At 52.3% G+C, this 18,112-nt stretch overlaps 1 protein-coding gene across 1 annotated transcript; it reads right to left on the bottom strand.

Annotated features, from left to right (window-relative positions):
* Nucleotides 1-478: 478 nt before the first annotated feature.
* TICAM1 (TIR domain containing adaptor molecule 1) lies at nucleotides 479-17,408 on the bottom strand. The gene is given in 3 exon segments (XM_017847188.1): nucleotides 479-2,133; nucleotides 2,136-3,055; nucleotides 17,271-17,408. Coding segments are annotated over 2 exon segments (2,130 nt in total). The 5' UTR covers nucleotides 2,920-3,055; nucleotides 17,271-17,408; the 3' UTR covers nucleotides 479-787.
* Nucleotides 17,409-18,112: the final 704 nt, after the last annotated feature.

The following is an 18,112-nucleotide window of genomic DNA, read 5'->3' as shown; positions in this document are numbered from 1 at the left end:
TCATTCACTCACTCGTTCATTCATTCACTCATTCATTCATTCATAGCTCACTGCAGCATTCACCTCCTGGGCTCAAGCAATTCCCCCCACCTCAGTGTCCTGAGTAGCTGGGACTAAAGGCGTGCACCACCACACCCAGTTAATGTTTGTATTTTTGAAGAGACGGGGTCTCACCATGTTGCCCAGGCTGCACCCTCCCCGCTCTAAACAATATCTTTTCCCTCCACATTTCCTGGTATTAGAACCCAGACTCGGCGAGGCACATGGCCGCTTAGAAAGGACTACATTTCCCAGCGTTCCTTGCGGCAGGAGCAGGGCCATGTGATTATATTCTGACCAATGGGATGAGGGTGGATCCGGTTTACGCCCTCCAAGAAAAGGCGTGCACTTCCCGCTTCCGTTTCCCTTTTGCAGAAGCGGGAGCCACGTGTTTTATAATAAATAGCTGGGCAGAAGGTGTCCCAGAAGACAATGGCGCTGCGGAAGCATTTAATAAATATTATTATAATTAAAAGACCGTAGCAATACCTCCACCACCAAGACCCTTCACCCAGAAACAGAGAGATTGGAATTGGAATCACGGTATCCAGTTCTGACCACCGTGAAAGCCAGGGCATTATCGCGCTCCTTTTGTCCTAAATGAAGGGCTCCCGGGCAATGTCCTGAAAGCGGCAGATGACCCCATCTTCCACTGTCCACAGGGCACAGGGGTGGTCTATGGGGTCCTGCCCAAAGCCGATGCCTGGGTCCAGGTGTGTTCCCCAGGTGGTCAGGTAACGACACGCAGTCATTCTGCCTCCTGTGTTTTGTCCTCGGGCGCCTGGGACCCTCTCTGGTTCCACATGTGGTTGTTCAGCCCCAGCTGTACCATCTGTGCATGGTGGATAATGAGGGGTTGCAGTCCTGGGCTCTGAGGGGGTGCAGGTGAGGCCGTAGGGAAGGCTTGTGGCTGCGAGAAGGGCAGTGATGGTGGTAAGGTTGCTGGCTGTGGGGAGGGCTGTGGTGGGGTGCCAGCCTGCCACGCGTGCAGGGGCGGCGGCTGCGGGCACCCCGGCCAAGGAGGAAAGGATGGTGGGGCTCCCAGGGGCCCCTGGCCCCCAAAGGGCATTCGAGCCCCAAAGGGTGACCCGGTCCCAAATGGCATGTGGCTCTCAAAAGCCACCTGGAGCTGCTCCATCTGTGCCTGATAGGACAGGTAGCTCTGGAGGTAGGCCGAGTAGGCCGCGTTCAGGGCCGCTGCCTGTATCCGCTCACTGTTCAGGTGTTGGCTCTGTTCCCGCAGGGCTCGGGTGTCCTGTTCCTTCCTCCACATGGCCTTTCGGGCCTGAAGCTTGTGGGGCCTGAAGGTGTTAGCCACCTTCCTAGCGAAGATCTGGGAGTGTTCGTCCAGCCGCACCAGCCCGGAGAGCAGGCTGGCTGTGTCGGAGCTGAGCTGGGCCGGGGAGCTCTCCAGGGGCAGGAAGGGGATAACACAGTCTGGCGACCCCTGTCGCGTGAGGTTGCTCATCATAGCTTGGTTCACCTGGTGCAGGCTCAGGTGACAGTCGAAGTTGGAGGTGAGAAGTAGGATGATGAAAGCTGAGTGGTCTATAGCATCCTGCAGGCAGCTCAGCTCCCCACGCCCGGGCACCTGGAAATCCTCGCAGAATGTGGCCCCGTCGGGCACACCAAGGGCCTCCAGCTTCTCCCGGACCCGCAGGGCAATGTGCTCGTCCGCCCTGGCATGGAGGATCACAAAGTTATAGAATTTCTGTTCCGATGATGATTCCAGGGAGGAAGGGAACAGGGAGGAGGGGGTCAGGTGAGCTGAATAAGGGGCTGATGAAGGAGGAGGAGGGGGAGGGGATATTTCTGCGGTGGTGGGAGTAGGTGGGCACGGCTTGCTATTTGGAGAGGTGGTGTCTTCTAAAGAAAGTTGGAGTGGCGACTGGTCTTTGACAGGGCAGGGGTTTTTGACGGGCTCCACAATGGGCGAGGGGAGAGACTGGGTGCCTGCAGACTCCTCGGTGCACTCCACCGGGTAGTGGGTGCTGGTTTCTGGAGCTGTGGGGGTTTCAGGGAGGCCAGTTAAGGTTGCATCTGGGGCCACTTTGGGAAGCCCAGGGGGTGGGCTGCTTGGCAGCTTTGGGGGCTGGCAATCTCCCCCGATGGCGGCCAGCTCATCTCCTCAGGCTCCTGGCAGCCACCGGGGACAGGCTCCAGCACCAGGTTGGCCTGAGGGTCGTCACAGAGCTTGCTGGGACTGTGTGGGCTGCGGTGCAGGCTGAGGAACGGCATGGTGGGCGATTGGCTGATTTCCAAGTTGCTGGCCAGGGAGGCCGGGCTGTCGGTGGATCGCAGGGAGCGCCCTTGGCTCCAGCCGGAAACACCGTCAATGGGACATGGGAGGCTCTGGGTCCCAGAGGGCGAAGCCGAGGATGGTGGGAGGCAGTCCAGATTGGACTGGAGCGTCCGAATGCTCCCTGGATCCCCAACGACGTCCCACCCACACCGGTTTCGGGCCTCATCCTGAAGTTCCCCCAGCCGGTGGTCGTCCCTGGAGCTGAGGGTACGGAGGGCTTCCTGGTAGGCCACGTCCCGCAGCGAGGCCGGGCACAGCTTCTCCTCAGCCAGCAGGTGGTACAAGCGGGCCACAGTCCAGGATACATCTGGGGGCTCCTCTGGGTCCTCGGTGCTGTCCACACCAGCCCACTGGCGGGCCACCAGCCGGGCCACTGCATCGGCCTTCAGTGCCTCTAGAGAGATCCTGGCCTCGGTTTCCTGGCCCAGCTTCAGGAGGACCATGGCATGCAGGAGGTCATGCCCTTGGCAGCCTGGGCGTGGGGTCTTCAGTTTGTGTTTCAGATACAAGAGCTTGTCCTGGCCTGCTGCGCCTAGAATGTCAAAGGCACTAGGAAGTGACGGGCCCGTGCAGGCCATAGGCACAGGTGGGTGCAGCCTCGGGCAGCAGAAGCTGGGGGTAATGAAGGCATGTTCCACACTGCCCGCCTTCTGCAAGCCTGGCGTCCCCTACCCATTCACTGTTCCAGGTTCCGCAGGAGCTGCCCGAGCAGATCTATAGGAAACGGGAGAGGCAAACATGGTTATCCCCAAGAAAGGTCAGCACGGGAAGGCAGCCCACACACCCCGCCTGCTTTCCCATCCTGCCACCCAGACCTAACCAGGTGACCTTTGGCAACATGTCGTCTTCTTCAACTTCCATTTCCTCCTCTGCAAAATGCTATGAGGCCAGCACGATGGCTCACATCTGTGATCTCAACACTTTGGGAGGCTGAGGCAGGAGGATCACTTAAGCCCAGGACTTCCAGACCAGCCTGGGCAACATAGCCAGACTCTGTCTCTACAAAAAAATTTAAACATTAGCTGGGCTGGGCGTGGTGGCTCACACCTGAAATCCCAGCACATTCGGAGGCCAAGGCTGGGGGATCACCTGAGGTCAGGAGTTCCAGATCAGTCTGAAACCCCGTTTCTACTAAAACTACAAAGAGTTAGCCAGGCATGGTGGTGCACACCTGTAATCCCAGCTACTTGGGAAACTGAGGCTGGAGAATCGCTTGAACTCAGGAGGTGGAGGCTGCAGTGAGCCAAGATCATGCCACTGCACTCTAGCCTGGGCAGCAGAGTGAAACTCCGGCTCAAAAAACAAAAAAGTAGCTAGGCGTTGGTGGCATGTGCCTGTTGTCCCAGCTACTCCGGAGGCTGGGATGGGAAGATTGCTTAAGCCCAGGAGGTTGAGGCTGCAGTGAGCTAAAATGGTGCCACTGTACTCCAGCCTGGGGAACAGAGTAAGACCCAGTCTCAAAAAAAAAAAAAAAAAAAAAGCTATCATCTGATACTTACCTGGTGTTACCTGGGAGGTAAACACTATTACACTATTTTCCCCATTTACAGATGAAGAAAGTGAGACACACAGAGGTGATGTCACTTGCCCAAAGTCACACTGTCAGTGGATGGCAGAGGATGGATTTGAACCCCAGGCAGTCTGGCTGTGGAGGCTGTGTACCTAATGGCATACACTTATAGACTTGTTTTGGGCAATTGAGTTGCATTAACACACAGAAACTTCTGAGCTTGATGACTGAAAGCCAGTAGGTGCTCAATACATGCTTGCTAAATAAACTAGTCAGCCTCGGCTGGGCACGGCGGCTCACACCTGTAATCTCAGCACTTTGGGAGCCTGTGGCGGGTGGCTCACCTGAGGTCAGGAGTTCAAGACCAGCCTGGCCAACATAGTGAAACCCTGTCTCTACTAAAAATACAAAAAATTAGCTGGGCGTGGTGGTCCGCGCCTGTAATCCCAGCTACTCAGGAGGCTGAGGTAGTATAATCACTTGAATCTGGGAGGCAGAGGTTGCAGTAAGCCAAGATCACATCATTGCACTCCAGCCTGGGCGACAAGAGCGAAACCCTGTCTAAATAAATAAATAAATAAATAAATAAATAAATAAATAAATAAAGTAGTCAGCTTTCCAGATGGTCCCCAAGGACCCAACATCCTGGTATTTGCAGGCTTGAGCAGTCTTTCCAACACTGTCCCAGGGCTGGATTATGAGATTAACAGAATATGGCAAGGGAGCCAGTCGGCACATCTGCTCATTTTTCAAGAGAAGTCAGAGATCTAGATTTTTAGAAATATGCTCACTTTTCTTGGGATGACAATCAATTCCGATATTTTTAAGAAACCTTGTGAGTTTAAAAAAAAGTTTGGGCCAGGCGCATGCCTGTAATCCCAGCACTTGGGGAGGCCAAGGCGAGCAAATCGTGAGGTCAGGATGTCGAGACCAGCCTGGCCAACATAGTGAAACCTCCTCTCTACTGAAAATACAAGGCTGGGCGCAGTGGCTCACGCCTGTAATCCCAGCACTTTGGGAGGCCAAGGCGGGCGGATCACAAGGTCAGGAGATCGAGACCATCCTGGCTAACTCGGTGAAACCCCGTCTCTACTAAAATACAAAAAACTAGCCGGGCGAGGTGGCGGGCGCCTGTAGTCCCAGCTACTCCAGAGGCTGAGGCGGGAGAATGGCGTGAACCCGGGAGGCGGAGCTTGCAGTGAGCCGAGATTGCGCCACTGCACTCCAGCCTGGGCGACAGAGCGAGACTCCGTCTAAAAAAAAAAAAAAAAAGAAAATACAAAAAATTAGTCGAGCATGGTGGCAGACGCCTGCAATCCCAGCTACTCAGGAGGCTGCGGCAGGAAAATCACTTGAACCCGGGAGGCGGAGGTTGCAGTGAGCCAAGACTGCACCACTGCACTCCAGCCTGGGCAACAGAGTGAGACTCCATCCAAAAAAAAAAAAAGTTTGGAGCCAGGCCTGGTGGTGTGTGCCTGTGGTCCCAGCTACTCGGGAGGCTAAGGCAGGAGGATTGCTTGAGCTGAGGAAGTAGAGGCTGCACGGAAGGATACATACATAGCATTCATTCATTCATTTAAGAAGTAATTTTTTGGCTGGGCACGGTGGCTCATGCATGTAATCCCAGCACTTTGGGAGGCTGAGGTGGGTGGATCACAAGGTCAGGAGTTCAAGACCAGCCTGGCCAACATGGTGGCCAAACCCTGTCTCTACTGAAAAAAAAAAAATTTAGTCTGGCATGGTGGCGTGTTCCTGTAATCCCAGCTACTTGGGAAGCTGAGGCAGGAGAATTGCTTGAACCTGGGAGGTGGAGGTTGCAGTGAGCCGAGATTGCACCACTGCACTCCAGCCTGGGCAAAAGAGCAAGACTCCATAAACAAACAAACAAACAAAAAGAAGTACTTTTTAGCCAGGTGCAGTGGCTCATGCTGGTAATCCTAACACTTTGGGAAGCCAAGGTGGACAGATCACTCGAGGTCATGAGTTCAAGACCAGCCTGATCAACACGGTGAAACCCCCATCTCTACTAAAAAAAAAAAAAAAATTGCAGACATGGTGGCCGGCGCCTATACTCCTAGCTACTTGGGAGGCTGAGGCAGGAGAATCACTTGAACGCAGGGGGCGGAGGTTGCAGTGAGCTGAGATCATACCACTGCATTCCAGCCTGGATGACAGAGCGAAACTCCATCTCAAAAAAAAAAAAAAGTAATTTTTTCAGCATCTGCCATGTATTGGGTACCACTGAATATACCAGTACGCAGACAAGGAAAAACAGCAATAGACTCTTCCCTGGTTCAACTGTCTAATGGTATGTTAGTTATACGTAATACATAAGCATCATATATATTACATACGACAATATAATGGGCATGTGTGGATACACACAAACACTTACATGCAACCACTTATTTGAGGACTTACTACATGCTATATTGTGCACAACTCTGTTCTTTAAACTGGGCACAGTCCTGCTTCAGGAACTTAGCAGTGGCTGCTCCCTCTACCGATATCACTGTTACCCGCCAGGTATCCCTATGGCTCACTCCCTTACCCTCCTTCATGTTTTTGGTTATGACCTGATCCCACTGTGCACATCTCCCTTTGACAGGGGCCACAAAATATGGTCCACCAATTTTTTTCTTTTTTTCCGTTTTTGGGATGGCGTCTTGCTCTTGTTGCTCAGGCTGGAGTACAGTGACACGATCTCAGCTCACTGCAACCTCCGCCTCCTGGGTTCAAGCAATTCTTCTGCCTCATCCTCCCAAGGGATTACAGGCATGCACCACCATGCCTGGTTAATTTTGTATTTTTATTTTTATTTTTTATTTTTTATTTTTTATTTTTTTTGAGGCGGAGTCTCGCTCTGTCGCCTGGACTGGAGTGCAGTGGCCAGATCTCAGCTCACTGCAAGCTCCGCCTCCCGGGTTTACGCCATTCTCCTGCCTCAGCCTCCCGAGTAGCTGGGACCACAGGCGCCCGCCACCTCGCCCGGCTAGTTTTTGTATTTTTAGTAGAGACGGGGTTTCACCGTGTTAGTCAGGATGGTCTCGATCTCCTGACCTCGTGATCCGCCCGTCTCGGCCTCCCAAAGTGCTGGGATTACAGGCTTGAGCCACCGCGCCCGGCCAATTTTGTATTTTTAGTAGAGACGGGGTTTCTCTGTTTTGGCCAGGCTGGTCTTGAACTCCCGACCTCAGGTGATCCGCCTGCCTTGGCCTCCCAAAGTGCTGCGATTACAGGCATGAGCCACCATGTCCAGCCAATTTTTTTTTGTTTTGTTTTGAGACGGAGTCTCACTCCGTCACCCAGGCTGCAGTGCAGTGGCGTGATCTCAGCTCACTGCAACCTCCACCTCCCGGGTTCAAGTGATTCTCCTGCTTCAGCCTCCCGAGTAGCTGGAACCACAGGCACCCGCCACCATGCCCAGCTAATTTTTGTACTTTTTATAAAGACAGGGTTTCACCATATTGTCCAGGCTGGTCTCGAACTCCTGACCTTGTGTGATCCACCCACCTCAGCCTCCCAAAGTGCTGGGATTACAGGCGTGAGCCACTATGCCCAGCCAATTGCTTTTATAAAGAAAGTTTTATTGGAACACAGACATGCTCACTCATTTACATATCACTGATGGCTGCTTTCCCACTAGAGTGATGGAGTCGCTACAACAGAGACCGTGTGGTCTACAAAGTGGTCACTCTCTGACCTTTGACAGAAGAAGTTGGTAGACACCTGGGTTATGAGACAGGCATGTGATTTTTTTATTTTCCATTCCACAGAGGGGCAAACATGACCAAGATCACACAGCCAGTGACTGATAGAGCAGCCTTTTGATGCCAATGTTTGTAACTATAACACCAAGTGCCTTTTAATTAGTAGGGGCATGATTGGCTATTACGGGTTCAATTTCAATCGTGTCTATCCCCAAAATCATATGTTGAAGTGCCAACCTCCAGTAGCTCAGAATATGACTTTATTTAGAGAAAAGGCCTTTTTTTGGTTTGTACTTGGCTTTGCTGTTTTGTTTGTTTGTTTGTTTTGATGTTGAAAGTATTTTTATTTGGCCGGGCGCGATGGCTCATGCCTGTAATCCCAGCACTATGGGAGGTGGAGGTGAGCTGATCACTTGAGATCAAGAGCTCAAGACCAGCCTGGCCAACATGGTGAAATCCCGTCTCCACTAAATATACAAAAATTAGCCAGGCATGGCCGGGCATGGTGGTTCACGCCTGTAATCCCAGCACTTTGGGAGGCCGAGGTGGGTGGATCACCTAAGGTCAGGAGTTCGAGACCAGCCTGGCTAACATGGTGAAAATCTATCTCTATTAAAAATGCAAAAATTAGCCGGGCGTGGTGGTAGGCGCCTGTAGTCCCAGCTACTCGGGAGGCTGAGGCAGGAGAATGGTGTGAACCCAGGAGGCGGAGCTTGCAGTGAGCCGAGATCACGCCACTGCACTCCAGCTTGGGTGACAGAACGAGACTCCATCTCAAAAAAAAAAAAAAAAAAATTAGCCAGGCATGGTAGTGCGTGCCTGTAATCCCAGCTACTCAGGAGGCTGAGGTGGGAGGATTGGTTGAGCCTGGGAGGTTGAGGCTGCAGCAAGCAAGCTAAGATCTCACCACTGTACTCCAGCCTGGGCAATAGAGCCAGACTCTGCATCAAAAAAAGAAAAGGCGGCCGGGCGCGGTGGCTCAAGCCTGTAATCCCAGCACTTTGGGAGGCCGAGACGGGCGGATCACAAGGTCAGGAGATCGAGACCATCCTGGCTAACATGGTGAAACCCCGTCTCTACTAAAATACAAAAAAAACTAGCCGGGCGAGGTGGTGGCGCCTGTAGTCCCAGCTACTCGGGAGGCTGAGGCAGGAGAATGGTGTAAACCCGGGAGGCGGAGCTTGCAGCGAACTGAGATCCGGCCACTGCACTCCAGACTGGGAGACAGAGCCAGACTCCGTCTCAAAAAAAAAAAGAAAGAAAAGGCAGGGGGCACTTAGATACAGACACAGAGCTGCACAGAAGGAAGATGATGTGAGAAGACCCAGGGAGAAGGCAGCCGTCTGCAAGCTAAGGAGAGTCCTCAGAAGGAGCCAACCCGGCGACACCTCGATCTTGGACTTCCAGCCTCCGTAACTGTGAGAGAATCAATTTCTGTTGTTTAAGCCATCCGGTCTGGGGCATTTTATTACCGCAGCCAAAGCAGCTAATACACTGCAGACACTCGGTGTCTAGACCAGCCTGAACACTCTCTGTCTGTGTTTTGTCCAATACGGCAGTCCCCAGCTACCTGTGCCTGCTGGGCACCTGAAATGGGACTGTGGTAGTGAAGAGACTCTGAATTTTAATTTTTTTTTTTTTTTTTGAGATGAAGTCTCGCCCGGCCACATGTTCTCACTTTTAAGTGTGAGCGAATCATTGAGTTCACAAAGACACAAAGAAGGGAACAACAGGGCCGGGCACAGTGGCTCACGCCTGTAATCCCAGCACTTTGGGAGGCCGAGGAAGGTGGATCGCCTGAGGTCAGGAGTTCAAGACTATCCTGGCCAACATGGTGAAATCTCATCTTTACTAAAAATAGAAAAATTAGTCAGGTGTGGTGGCGGGTGCCTGTAGTCCTAGCTACTAGGGAGGCTGAGGTGGGAGAATCACCTAAACCCAAGAAGTCGAGGCTGGAGTGAGCAGAGATCAAACCACTGCACTCCAACCTGGGCGACAGAGCGAGACTCTGTCTCCAAAAAAAAAAAGGGGGAACAAAAATACCAGGGCCTGCTTACCAGGGCCTGCTTAAGGGTGGTGGAGGTGAGGAGGAGGGAAAGGATCTAAAAACTGCCTATTAGGGTCGGGCACGGTGGCTCACGCCTGTAATCCTAGCACTCTGGGAGGCTCAGGTGTGTGGATTGCCTGAGCTCAGGAGTTCAAGACCAGCCTGGGCAACATGGTAAAACCCCATATCTACTAAAATACAAAAAAATTAGCTGGGTGTGGCAGTGTGCACCTGTAATCCCAGCTGCTTGGGAGGCTGAGGCGGGAGAATTGCTAGAACCTGGGAGGCGGAGGTTGCAGTGAGCCGAAATGGCACCACCGCACTCCAGCCTGGGTGACAGAGCGAGACTCCGTCTCAAAAAAACAAACAGACAAAAAACTACCTGTCAGGTACGACAATTATTACCTGTGTGATGAAATAATCTGTACACCAAAACCTGTGACATGCCATTCACCTATATAACAAACCTGGACATGTACCCGTTAATTTTTGTATTTTTGTACGCACTGGGTCTCCCCGTGTTGCCTGGGCTCAACCAATCCTCCCACCTTGGCCTCCCAAAGTGTTGGGATTACAGGCGTGAGCCACCACGGCCGGCATTTTATCTAATTTTTAATTAATTAAGGCAGGGTGTAGTGGCTCATGCCTATAATCCCAGCACTTTAGGGGGCAGAGGTAGGAGGATCTCTTGAGCCCAAGAGTTCAAGACCAGCCTGGGCAACAGTGAGACCCATCTCTACAAAAAATAAAAATAGGCCGGGCGCGGTGGCTCACACCTGTAATCCCAGCACTTTGGGAGGCTGAGGCAGGTGGATCACCTGAGGGCAGAAGTTTGAGACCAGCCTAGCCAACACAGTGAAACTCTGTCTCTACTAAAAATAAAAAAAATCAGCAGAATCACTTGAACCAGGGAGGCAGGGGTTGCAGTGAGCCAAGATTGCACCATTGCACTCTAGCCTTGGCAACAAGAGCAAAAGTCCGTCTCAAAACAAACAAGCAAATAAATAAAATAAAAATAAAAATAATTAGCTGGGTGTGGTGGTGCATGCCTGCATCCCAGCTACTTGGGAGGCAGAGGTCAGAGGTTCGCCTGAGCCCAGGAGATCGAGGCTGCAGTGAGCAGAGATCGCGCCACTGCACTCCAGCCTAGGCAACAGAGTCTCAAAAACAGCAAAACAAAAAAGATATGGAAGATGCCTCATTCATAATGTTTTATATTGAAACATGTTGGGTATATTGAATTAAAAAGAATTTATTATTAAATTAGTTTATATATTGGATTAATAAAATGTATTATTGGGATTAATTTTTGTTTTTATTATTTTTTCTTTCTTCGAGGTGGAGTCTCGCTTCATTGCCCAGGCTGGAGTGTAGTGGGGCAATCTCGACTCACTGCAACCTCTGCCTCCCGGGTTCAAGCGATTCTCTTGCCTCAGCCTTCCGGGCAGCTGGGATTACAGGCCTCCGCCATCATACCTGGCTAATTTTTTTTTTGAGACGGAGTCTTGCTCTGTGGCCCGGGCTGGAGTGCAGTGGCCGGATCTCAGCTCACTGCAAGCTCCACCTCCCGGGTTCACGCCATTCTCCTGCCTCAGCCGCCCGAGTAGCTGGGAATACAGGCGCCCGCCACCTCTCCCGGCTAGATTTTGTATTTTTTTAGTAGAGACGGGGTTTCACCGTGTTAGCCAGGATGGTCTCGATCTCCTGACCTCGTTATCTGCCCATCTCGGCCTCCCAAAGTTCTGGGATTACAGGCTTGGGCCCCGCGCCTGGGTTTTTTTTTTTTTTTTTTTTTTTTTGAGACGGACTCGCCTCTGGCGCCCAGGCGAGTTGCAGTGACCGGATCTGCCAGCCTCACTGCAGCTCCGCCTCCCGGGTTTACGCCATTCTCCTTGCCTCAGCCTCCCGAGTAGTTGGGACTTACAGGCCCGCCGCCCACCCGCTCCCCCGGCAGTTTTTGTGCATTTTAGTAGACGGGGTTTCACCGTGTTAGCCCAGGATGGTCTCAAATTCTCCCTGACCTCGGTGATGCCCTACCGGTCCTCTCGCTTCCCAAAGTGGGCTGGGATTACAGACGTAAGCCAGCTGCACCCGGCCCACCTGGCTAATTTTGTATTTTTTTTTGTTTTTTTTTTTTTGAGAAGAGTCTCGCTCTGTAAGCCATGCTGGAGTGCAGGCGCGATCTCGACCTGCTCACTGCAAGCTTCCGCCTCCCCCCGGGTTCACGCCATTCTCCTGCCTCAGCCTCCCGTGTTGGTTTTTGACAAGATCTGCCCTGTTACCCAGGCTGGAGGGGGCCAGTTGATGTGGATCAAGGCTCACTGCAGCTCTGCAACCCCTGGCATCAAGTGATCCTCCCACTCAGCCTCTCGGAGTAGCCTGGACTACAGGCACAAAGCACCATGCCCAGCTAATGATTAATTTGCAGAGACGGGGTCTGGAACTCCTGGCCACCAAGCGATCCTCCCACCTTGGCCTCCCACAAAGTGGCTGGGGATTACAGGTATCGACCACTGCACCCAGCCTGTATGTCAGTAAAAAAATATATATATAGATATATATTATTTTTTTTGAAGATGGAGTCCCACTTTGTCACCAGGCTGGAGTGCAGTGGTGCGATCTAGGCTCACTGCAGCCTCTGCATCCCGGGCTCAAGTGATTCTTGTGCCTCAATATCCTGAGTAGCTGGGATTACAGGAGCCTGCCACCACGCCCAGCTAATCTTTTTTTTTTTTTTTTTTTTTTAACTTTTTTGAGACCAAGTCTCCCTCTGTCGCCAGGCTGGAGTACAGTGGCATGATCTTGGCTCACTGCAACCTCCACCTCCTGGGTTCAAGCAATTCTCCTGCCTCAGCCTCCCAAGTAGCTGGGACTACAGGCGCACGCCACCATGCCCAGCTAATTTTTGTATTTTTAGTAGGGACGGGGTTTCACCATGTTGGCCAGGATGGTCTTGATCCACCTGCCTTGGCCTCCAAAATTCTGGCATTACAGGCGTGAGCCATCGTGCCCGGCCTTATTTTTGTATTTTTAGTAGAGATGGGGTTTCACCATATTGGCCAGGCTGGTCTGAAACTCCTGACCTCAAATAATCCACCCGCCTTGGCCTCCCAAACTGCTGGGATTTCAGGTGTGAGCCACCGCACCCAACCTCAGCAAAATATATGTATATATATATTTTTAGGCTGGGCTCGGTGGCTCACGCCTGTAATCCCAGCACTTTGGGAGGCTGAGGCGGGTAGATCACAAGGTCAGGAGATCGAGACCATCCTGGCTAACACAGTGAAACCCTGTCTCTACTAAAAATACAAAAAATTAGCCAGGCGTGGCAGTGGGAGCCTGTAGTCCCAGCTACTCCGGAGGCTGAGGCAGAAGAATCACTTGAACCCAGGAGGTGGGAGGTTGCAGTGAGCCGAGATCATGCCACTGCACTCCAGCCTGGTGACACAGTGAGACTGTGTCTCAAAAAATAAATATATATGTGTGTATGTGTGTGTGTATTTAACTTCAGAGACTTCGGGACAACCCCACTGGCAAAGCAATGTGAGACTCAAATTACTTTGAATTCATTGCCAACATTGAACAGAGACGTTGTGTACAACTCCAGCATTCCAGATTCTCTCGGAAAATCAAAGATCCGGCCACACTGGGCCCACGTTCCCATGGGGCAACAATCCGCAGTGAGAGCAGTTCAAGTCCTTCCATCTGATGGCTAAGGCCTGCCCTGTTGACCCCACACCCATCTGAAATGAGTCAGTCCCAGGGCAAGCGAGAGCAACAGGTAGAAGCCTGCCCTTGGGATTCAAGTCTCAGCTCTGGCACACCCAGGCTGTGACCCTGGGGCAGGCCATGGGTACTTAAAATGCCTCAGTCTCCACGTGTGTGAAATGGGCACCAGCTAGGGTAGCTGTGAGGGTGAATGAGTTCATTTGTACAGGACTCTTTTTTTTTGAGACAGAGTCTTGCTCTGTCACCCAGGGCAGAGTGCAGTAGTGCAATCTCGGCTCACTGCAACCTCCACCTGCAGGGTTCAAGCAAGTCTCTTGCCTCAGCGTCCCAAGTAGCTTGGATTACAGGTGAGCGCCGCCATGCCCAGCTAATTTTTGTAATTGTATTTATTTATTTATTGAGACGGAGTCTTGCTCTGTCACCCAGGCTGGAGTGCAGTGGCTCGATCTCAGCTCACTGCAACCTCCACCTCTCAGGTTCAAGCGATTCTCCTGCCTCAGCCTCCCCAGTAGCTGGGACTACAGGTGTGGGCTACCACGCCCAGCTAATTTTTTTTTTTTTGAGATGGAGTTTCACTCTTGATGCGCAGGCTGGAGTGCAATGGCACGATCTTAGCTCACTGCAACCTCCACCTCTCAGGTTCAAGTGATTCTCCTGCCTCAGCTTCCTGACTAGCTGTGACTACAATTGTGGGCCACCATGCCCAGCTAATTTTTTTTTTTTTTTTTTTTGAGGTGGAGTTTTGCTCTTGTTGCCCAGGATGGAGTGCAGTGGCATGATCTCAGCTCACTACAACCTCCACCTCCTGGGTTCAAGCGATTCTCCTGCCTCAGCCTCCCAAGTAGCTGGGATTACAGGCACCCACCACCACGCCCAGATTTTTTTTTTATTTTTAGTAGAGACGGGGTTTCATCATGTTGGCCAGGCTGGTCTCCAACACCTTACCTCAGGTGATCCTCCCGCCTCAGCCTCCCAAAGTGCTGGGATTACAGGTGTGAGCCACAACATCCGGCCCATGTCAGTTACATTTAAATCTCATTCTTTTTTTCTTTTTTCTTTTTTCTTTTTTTTTTTTTTTTTGAGATGGAGTTTCAAGCCACTGCACCTGGACTTTTTTCTGTATTTTTAGTAGAGATGGGGTTTCGCCACGTTGACCAGGCTGGTCTCGAACTCCTGACCCCAGACAATCTGCTCACCTCAGCCTTCCAAAGTGCTGGGATTACAGGTATAAGCCACCGCACCCAGCTAATTTTTGTAATTTTAGTAGAGACGGGGTTTCAGGCTGTCGACCAGGCTGGTCTCGAACTCCTGACCCCAATTGATCTGCCCGCCTTGGCCTCCCAGAGTGCTCAGATTACAGGCATGAGCCACTGCGCCCTGCCTGTATAGAACTCTTAAAGCAATGCCTGGCACATGTGTGCTCCATGAACATTAGCATGCAAGACTGAAACCTCCTGGCAAGAAGGACTCAGGGGAGTTTTGCAGAAAACGCGACAAAGCCAGTCAGACTTAGAATCATCAAGGCAGGACCACCCCCGCCTGTATGCCTGGCAAATCTCTAAAATCACGTGGTCTTTCTTCTCATTCTCTCTGCCCATGGGCCTGAACTCAACTCTATTTCACTCACTGCCTGCCCCAGCTTCCCCTGCCCGCCTGCCCTGCCCACTGCCACCTCCACCTTCTGGAGACCCAGAGAGTTTCACTTCTCACTGTCCATGGCTGGGACAAAGTCCACTCCTCACTCTGAAAAGCAGGCGCCTGGCGGGACAAAAACACCCAGAGGGTGGGGGCGTTCTGGCTCTGCCACCTGCCGGCTTGTGTGGTCTGTTTCTCAGCCTCAGTTTCCTCATTTATAACACCCACATGAACTGGTACTTAGGATGAATGGGAGTCTGTTTTGAAACTTTGATGCCAAAATATGGTTAAAAAGTTTACATCAGTGCCCAGGAAGGAGCAAGAGCTTGATATAATAATGTTAGTGTGACAGTAAATGTTAGCAGACCTTTTCTCTTCCTCTTCCATTTTAAAAAAATTTTGATTTTCATTTCATTTCTTTCTTTCTTTTTTTTTTTTTTTTTGAGACGGAGTCTTGCTGTATCACCCAGGCTGGAGTGCAGTGGCACGGTCTCGGCTCACTGCAACCTCCGCCTCTTGGGTTCAAGCAGTTCTCATGCCTCATCCTCCTGAGTGGCTGGGATTACGGCACGCGCCGCCACCGCGCCCGGCTAATTTTTGTATTTTTAGTAGAGACCGGGTTTCACCATGTTGGCCAGGCTGGTCTCAAACTCCTGACCTCAGGTGATCTGCCTGGGATTACAGGCGTGAGCCACTGTGCCTGGCCCCCATTTCATTTTTTTTTTTAGAGACAGGGTCTCACTCTGTCACCCAGGCTGGAGTGCAGTGGTGGGATCACGGCTCACCGCAGCCTTGAACTCCTGGGCTCAAGCGATCCTCTGACCTCAGCCTCCTGAGTAGCTGGGACTACAGGTGTGTGGCACCACACCTGGCTAATTTTTGTATTTTTGGTAGAGACAGGGTCTCACCTATGTTACCCAGGCTCCTGGGCTCAAGCAATCCTCCTGCCTCAGCCCCCCAAAGTGTTGGGATTATAGGCATAAACACTGCACCTGGCTAACTTTCTTTTTGAATTTTTTTGTAGAAATGGAGTCTTGCCATGTTGCCCAGGCTTGTCTTGAACCCCTAGGCTCAAGCGATCCTCCCACCTCGTCCTTTTTAAATGTTTTAACCGCATCTGAAACGTGCCCTTCTCTCCCACTCTTCCTCCCACACTCTCATACAGTCTTTTCTGCATTGCGTATGCATTTACTGAGCATCTACTAGGTCCAGGAACTGTTCAAAGTGCCACTGCATATCAAGGCGAGCACATCTGCCCTCACAGAGCTCCTAGTCTGGTTCAGGGAGACCAACAGTAAGTGGGAAAATAACCCAAGATCATTTCAGAGAATGAAACGTACAGTGAAAGCCATGAATCGGGGGCTGTGTGGCTCTGAGAGACTGGCTGGGAAGGGGCTACAGGGGACCATGGTGGTCAAGGGAGGTCTTTGGGGACAGGAGGTGACATTGAGCTGAGACCTGAAGGAGCTGAGGGAGGAGGCTGGGTGGAGATCAGGGAGGAAAGCTCCCAGAAGGTGAAGCCACCTGCCCAAAGGCCCTGGGGCAGGACTGTGCCTGGCTAGCTGGAGGAACAGCGAGGAAACCCATGTGACTGGATAACCGTTAGGAGGGGGAGAAAGGAAGAAGGTGTGGGGTGGTATAGGGCGTGAGGTTGGGATCCTGGGTGTCAGGGAAGAATTCGGGGTGTCAGGAAGGAATTTGGGATGTTGGGGAGGGATCCTGGATGTTGGGGAGGAATCTGGGGTATTGGGGAAGGATCCTGGGTGTTGGGGAAGAATCCAGGGTGTCAGAGAGGGATCCTTGGTGTTACGGAGGAATTTGGGGTGTCCGGGAGGAATCTGGGGTATTGGGGAAGGATCCTGCATGTCAGGGAGGAATTTTGGGTGTCAGGGAGAAATTCAGGGTGTTGAAATATCGGGTGTCAGGTAGGAAGCGTGGGGCTCAGGAATTTGGGGTGAGGAGGAATATGGGGTTTCAGGTAGGAATCCTGGGTGTTGGGGAGGAATGTGGGGTGTCCGGGAGGAATCCAGGGTTTGGGGGCGGGGTCAGGCTGTAGGGGAGGAAGCCGGGGTGCTGGGGAGGATCCCGACAGTGGGGGAGGATCTGGACCACCAGCGAGGAGAGCTGGAGGTTGAGGGGAACGTCAACCTCCCAACGCGCGGCGCCAGGCCTCCCAGGGGCCCTAAGAGGGAGGCCAGGTGGCCTGGAGTCCTGGCGAGCGGCGCGGGCGCAGGGCCACCCCCCACATCCCTGACACTTTCTCCACCTCGGGCCTGTCCTCGCCGCTTCCCCACCTACCAGGGATCCGGGGCTGCCGGCTGCGCCACTGGGGCCTAGGGTCCTGGGGTCCTGGGGGCCGGGACTTCTGCGGAGGTGCCAGCGGACCTCAGAGCGCTGAGGCCGCTGGCTCCACCGCGCGGCTCGCGCCCTTGGAAGGAAACGCACCGCCCCTTCCGCGTCCTGGATGGGTGTGGGACGTGAGGTCACGGTTTCGGAGTCCTGCCCCGCAGCACCGGGAAAGTCCCCGGGGCGCCCCGCATCCATGCCCTCTCTTCACACCTTTGCGGTCACGTTCAGCAAGTGTGAGCAGCTACTGTGTGCAGGGGACCAGAAGAACTCGCATCTGCCCTGGGGAGCCCACAGTCATCTGGGCTGGGGCTGGGGGCCCAGATGAGAAAGTAATCACAATTGAAAAGTAGGATCATCTCCGTTAGTAATAGGTGCTTTCCAGGAAATAAATGTAGCAGCTGTTTTATTTTATTTCTACTATTTATTTTATTTTATTTTATTTTATTTTATTTTATTTTATTTTATTTTTCCCTGAGACGGAGTTTCACTCTTGTTGCCCAGGCTGGAGTGCAGTGGCACGATCTCAGCTCACTGCAACCTCCGCCTTCCCGGGTTCAGGTGATTCTCCTGCCTCAGCCTCCCGAGTAGCTGGGATTACAGGTGACGTGTGCCACCACTCCTGGCTAATTTTGTATTTTTAGTAGAGATGGGGTTTCTCCAGGTTGGCCAGGGTGGTCTCGAACTCCTGACCTCAAGTGATCCACTCACCTCGGCCTCCCAAAATGCTGGGATTACAGGTGTGAGCCACCATGCCCGGGTCCCCCTTACTTTTTTTTTTTTTTTTTTTTTTT

The sequence above is a fragment of the Rhinopithecus bieti genome, unplaced genomic scaffold (genome assembly GCF_001698545.2).
Source record: "Rhinopithecus bieti isolate Rb0 unplaced genomic scaffold, ASM169854v2 scaffold_28055, whole genome shotgun sequence".
NCBI lineage: Eukaryota > Metazoa > Chordata > Mammalia > Primates > Cercopithecidae > Rhinopithecus > Rhinopithecus bieti.
The sequence above is the reverse complement of the archived record's forward strand: the minus strand, read 5'-3'. Positions and strand labels throughout refer to the sequence as shown.